General features: G+C 42.3%; 1 protein-coding gene across 1 annotated transcript in view; it reads left to right on the plus strand.

Annotated features, from left to right (window-relative positions):
- The window catches only part of LOC108795659 (schlafen family member 13-like), a 19,078-nt gene extending 13,573 nt beyond the window's left edge, over positions 1-5,505 (plus strand). The window contains exons 7-8 of the mRNA XM_018566950.1: positions 1,186-1,894; positions 4,725-5,505. Of these exons, the coding sequence (XP_018422452.1) occupies positions 1,186-1,894; positions 4,725-5,505 (1,490 nt within the window). The remainder of the gene's footprint in view (positions 1-1,185; positions 1,895-4,724) is intronic.
- Positions 5,506-5,887: the final 382 nt, after the last annotated feature.

Consider the following 5,887-nt stretch of genomic DNA (forward strand, 5'->3'; position numbering starts at 1 on the left):
AGCGTGGTGGGCCTCTAGCGCTCGCGCCCGGGGGGGGGGGGGGGGGGGGGGATTTAACAAAGCAATTGCGACAGTTTTAGCCTTAGATAATTTTTTTATGTGTAAATCTGTCTTTTAACATGTGCCCCTGTTTTGACCAGAGCTTGCACTACTTTTTCAATTGCACATGTTTTGCTCTTGTTTTACAAAAATCCACCACTGTTTTCATCTGCACTTGTTCTGCGGCTGACTGAAACTGGAGCATCACCTAACAAAACAATAGAAACTTAAGAAGTCCCCATGACCACTTCTTCAAGAAGCGACAGTTAAGCTCTTTAAGAACAACATTACACGAGCAACATAAATCTGGCACAAAATGCGTCAAATATATTCCGTGCAAGTTCAAACACTCGCAATTGCTATGATAAATTCCCCCCTGTGTGTTGTAGAACCTTAGCTGTTTAGGAGACATAGCACAGCATTCCCTGGGTAAGACACCAGACTCCCATGCGAGGTCCAAGCTCAATTCTAGCTTCTCCAGCAGCTCCAACAGATAAAGTTCCTCCCTGGTTCTTCATCCCAGACACAGCTTTCCTCTTCAGATGGCAGGACAGTTTCAGACCTGACACTGGGTCTCCATCCCTAACCACCTGCAGGCTGCAGAACTGAAAGACAGCACATCACATCATGCATTCTACCCCAGGCAAGAGCCCGGGGGGGAAAAGTCAGCACAAGGTCAGCCCTAATTATTTATGTCCTCCTCCAGAATGCCCCACTGACCATGAACCTCCTAGTGATTGGCTAGGGAGACACACCTATCCATTAAACACCATTATTGGATGCTCTGCTCTATTGGTCACACCCAGCAGTAGGCAGATACAAACAATAACAGTGAGCTCAGGGGAACCAAATGAGCACAGAACTATCAAATCAGCTTAGACTGGATACAGTTCAGCGGAATAAACATGGTGGTTACACAAACTTCCACACCTCCCATCCTGTTATTGTCCAGTCTGTATCTACATTGTGACATTCCATGGTGACTGAATTCAGGTGACTGAGTTTTCCGTGTTGCTATAAATGCCGGGGTATCTTCCTGAAATTCATTCAAAATAAGGGAAGTGTCTTGGATAAACTGAAACATCTTCAACATTACAGAACATGTCTTTGCACAGTTTAGTAACAGTCTAATTTTTATTTTTTCAGGTTTGGAGAATAGGATTACAATAAAACCAGATCATTTATACTCAGAACTTAAAGAGGAATACCCTGGGCTAGAAGGTCTGCTGCAGACTGTGGTAGCAAATGAAGAAGGAGTGATTATTCTGTCCAGAAGTTGGGCTGTTGACCTTGAGGAGAAAAGCAACCGAAATGTTGTATGCGATGCTCTGCTATTATTCTCTGGGAAGCATCCAAACCTCTGCTCTGTGGTTAAAGGAAAGGTCTCTCAAACAGAATATGAATATACACTTGGTACAGCCCGTGCCTTGAAGAAGAAATTAGTTAACTTAGGAGGTTACACCAGAAAGCTTTGTGTTATTCCGGCTGTATTGCAGCTGAATTCTGAAAACCATGCGCCTCCTTTCTCAGATATTACATATCCTGAAACATACAAATTGGGTGATTCTAAGGCTGTGAAAGAACTGCTCCCATATCTTTTAATAGTCATGCTCAGTTTTAGATCATATTTTGATGACAATATTGGAATTGAGCATTTTAATCTACTTACCACAGAGCAGTATAAACTGCTGTCCAAAAAATGTGTTAAGGGTCCTTTTTTTGTACATGGACCACCAGGAACTGGGAAGACTGTTGTTGCTCTGGAGATAATCAAGAAAATGAAAAATACATTCAACTGTTCGCCTGAAAACATACTCTTCATCTGTGAAAATCTGCCTTTGAGACAATATGTACGGTAGGTATCACGTTACACATGCTTTGTGATTTGCTTTCAGCATTATTTGTTTCATCTGTCTCTGGTATTTTGTCCCTCTCTCTCTCTCTCCATAGTTCAGTTTTTTTTCTCTGTGTAGATAGCTCCACTTTTCTTAGTTTTGTTCTAGTCTGCATCTTATCCACATTGTCTGTTGCTAGGGGGATCACATTTTCAATGGTAAGACAAGGGAGGCAGAACAGTCAAATGATTGTTCAAAGGATCCTTGATAGCTCTGGATATATTGTGTTGATACACTTGTTTTAAACAGTGTCCGCACCACTACAGTGGTAAAGAAATGCTATGCAGTAAAGGTATGCAACACCACATGAAACAGGATGAAAAGAAGGCCCTTAATTTCTGAAATAAAGACGTTGGCACCACAGTGTTCAATGTAACCACTGAAGACAATGAGTTGGCAGCCACCAAGGAAGACAAAAAGTTATTGAAAACCAGGAGTTCTACCAGCATGACTCCACCTGCTCTCAATCCATTTTATGCCCCAAAAAAGAGACTACCAAATAATAGACAAACATGCAGAAGCGTGGTTTATTTCTTTAGAGCACACTCCAAACAGAAAACCAGAGATGAAAAAACACTTTGTTGACTATGATGAAAGTGTATTACAGAAATCATGTCAAACCTGCAGCAACTCTTATGGAATGAGAGGAACTTTGGTACCTCCTGTATTTTGGTGTCTACCATCCCACAAGCCAGACCACATTAAAATGGTCTCCAACTCAAGCACTCAATATGAAGGTGAGGCTCAATGACATTCTTCTCACTTTGCCTAATCTGAACAACAACCTTATAGGAGTTTTACTGCACTTCAGACTGATGTAGAGCTCAGCTACTACAGGCTAATTCTGTTTATGGGCAAGCTTATTGACTATTTTTTTATAATAGTCCTGGCATCACACAATCCTGTTCATAGATCCAGCTGGATCCATGAGATTCATGAAAATGAATAGTGAACTTCCTTCTGAAAATTAAAGTTGCCATTTATGGCTTCAGTACATTCTGAGTCTTTGACGTTAGGCAAATAGGTTGTTCACTTTGAGTTTCTCCTTAGACTTGTGAATGAGGCGAAGCTCTTCTGATTTTCATCATCAAATTGTGTGCAAGAAAAATTACTGTTCTTTAGATTTTCCTTGGTCACGATTGAGTATTCTTTGAAAGTGAAATTTTGCCACAATCACCAAACTGAGGGAAAATTCCCTTGCACAGAGAACAGTCTAATTGCCTTTAGTAAAACCACCCCTTTGGTCATTGACTAATAAGTCAAGGAGAACAGTGGGCCAGCATGATAGGAATTATTCTCAGAAGGAGAGGTCAGTAGTGCCAGCCCCAGTAATTTTCTCATAATAGACATACTCCAGTGTCGCGATTCACAGGATGTGAGCTCACAAGCAAGCAGGTAACATGGGATCCCCCAGGGCGTGGAGTCTAAAGGGCCAGCCGGTGTTCCGTCAGGGATCCCATCACGGAAGTGTGGACTTAGCTGTGTGCTGACCCCAGATCACGACCCCCAGGTTCACCCTGCTCGCTTGTGGAGAGTACCCGTACACACACAAGATATAGAGAAGGAAGCTGCGTCCCTGGCTGCGCAGGCAAAGACAGGATGGACAGAGCAAAAGGAGATCCGGCAAACAGGTCCAAGGTCAGGTCGGGCAGCAGACAAACGTAATTTGGAGAATTTAACCAAGTAGGTACACAAGAGATCAGTCCACGGGAAGTGATGTCAGGAACTAACGCACAGATAGGGGCTCGGAAACAGAGTGTTGCTCAAGCAACTAGAATCTATTCTGAGAGGGATTTAAATAGGGAGACAAATAAGAAGCTGGACAGGAAGTAGCAGGAAGCAAGGTATATTAACCATTAGGTGATGTGGGTGACACCCATAGCTGCTAAGTCAGTGCAGCAAGAGCAGAGCACATGCTTGTAGAACCACAGGAGCAACCAGACCTACAGCAGCAAAAGGTGAAAAATGAATGCAAATGAGTGAAGCACAGATCAGCTCTGCAGGTGATCTGTGACACCCAGGATTTTATGATGCTTGTGCAGGAGATGTAACAAGCATATTGTAAGGTAAAATAATGAGATACAAACAAGTGAGGATGTCTATCCCCCCTTCAGTCTATCATGAATGCAGCTGCTAGACTCATTCACCTAACCACCCGTTCAGTGTCTGCAACCCCCCTCTGCCAATCTTTGCACTGGCTTCCACTTGCCCAAAGGATAAAATTAAAAATATTAACAATCACCTACAAAGCCGTCTACAACTCTGCCCGAGGCTATATCTCAAACCTGGCCTCAAAGTATCACACTAACCGCCCGCTCCGCTCATCCCAAGACCTCCTGCTTTCCAGCTCCTTTGTCAACTCCTCCCATGCTCGCTTCCAGGACTTCTGTAGAGTTTCTCTCATCCTCTGGAACTCTTTACCCCAATCTGTCCGTCTATCTCCCACTCTGACTGTCTTTAGGCGTTCCCTAAAGACTCATCTCTTCAGGGAAGCCAATCCCACCTCAACCTAACCACTAAACCATCACGTTCTCAAACAATTCATCCCCACACAGCCACCTCCTCATGTATCACTTCCCCCTCCCTTTTAGATTGTAAGCCCTCAAGGACAGGGCCCTCCTTACCATCTTGTCTTGAATTGTGATTGTAATGTCTTCCTTATATTGTAAAGCGCTGCGCAAACTGTTAGCACTATATAAATCCTGTATAGTAATAATAATAATGTCTAGGAATATGGGAGATCATCAGGATAACTGATTTATTTTTAATGATTGTGCTTATGTTTTCCAGGAGTAAAAAAATTTGTCACACTGTGACAAGACGGAGCTTTGAGATAAAAGGTTTTCCAAATGTTAAACACATTGTTGCTGATGAGGCTCAAAATTTCCAGGTTGAGAACGACAACTGGTTTGAAAAGGCAAAACGAATCATTGAAGACGCTGGGGGGAGAGGTGTTTTTTATGTATTTCTTGATTACTTCCAGTTATGCCATACAAAAGACACAGGTCTTCCTCAGCAGGAAAGGTGCAACATCGAAACCTTGACCAAAATAATTAGAATCCCAGAAGAGATTTATAATTATATTTTTGAGTCCATGAGGAAGATTGCTTCCGAACAAGCATTCCCTTTGATGAATGAGATCATAGAAGAGACTGAATGTTGCCATGGAGTATCAGGACACTATGAACTGTGTGATGGAATCAATGAGGCCGAAATTGTAAAGCGTGTTGCCGACACCTGCAAGGAATACCTTTCTACTGGTTATACACAAGGAGATATTGCCATTTTGTGCAGCACAACAAATGCGGCAAAAAAGTACAGACCCTTATTTGAAGAAGAGATGAAGGAGGCAACAAAGAAATTAAGAGCAAGAGTGAACCCATTAGTAAAAGCAGAAGACATAATGAAGAATGCTATTGTGCTTGACAGTGTTCGTCGCTTTTCTGGCTTGGAACGCCCTATTGTATTTGCAATTAACCCTGTTTGTGCAGATAATAGAGTTGATGATAATCTGTCTCTCTGTGCTGCCTCACGAGCTACAGCAAGTTTTCATTTATATTATGAACCATAAGGGGCGGGTACCAAAGGATTGGCAGAAGAGGTGACAGGAGGTGCACAAAGTAGTTCACTGCTCATGGGGGTGGTGAAGGGGGGGGGATACTTTGGCCTTTTCACCTTGGGTGCTAAAGTCCCCACACTGCGAATCATTCATTATCATTGAACATAATAATTTATACATTTATTAACTTAAATATTACTATGAATTTGATCTACGATTTTCCTGTGTATAAGCCAGTTTTATTGCTGTTTCCTGTCCCACTGACTACTTACCAGAGGGGACTCAGTCAGCAATAAAAACCACCTGTCCTAAAAATAAAAAGTTTTAGCTAGAGATACATATAAAGGGTAAGTGTATTTATAAGCCCAGATGTGTTGTTTATTACATGGTGTTT

This window comes from Nanorana parkeri, unplaced genomic scaffold, assembly GCF_000935625.1.
Source record: "Nanorana parkeri isolate BGI_ZX_2015 unplaced genomic scaffold, ASM93562v1 scaffold991, whole genome shotgun sequence".
NCBI lineage: Eukaryota > Metazoa > Chordata > Amphibia > Anura > Dicroglossidae > Nanorana > Nanorana parkeri.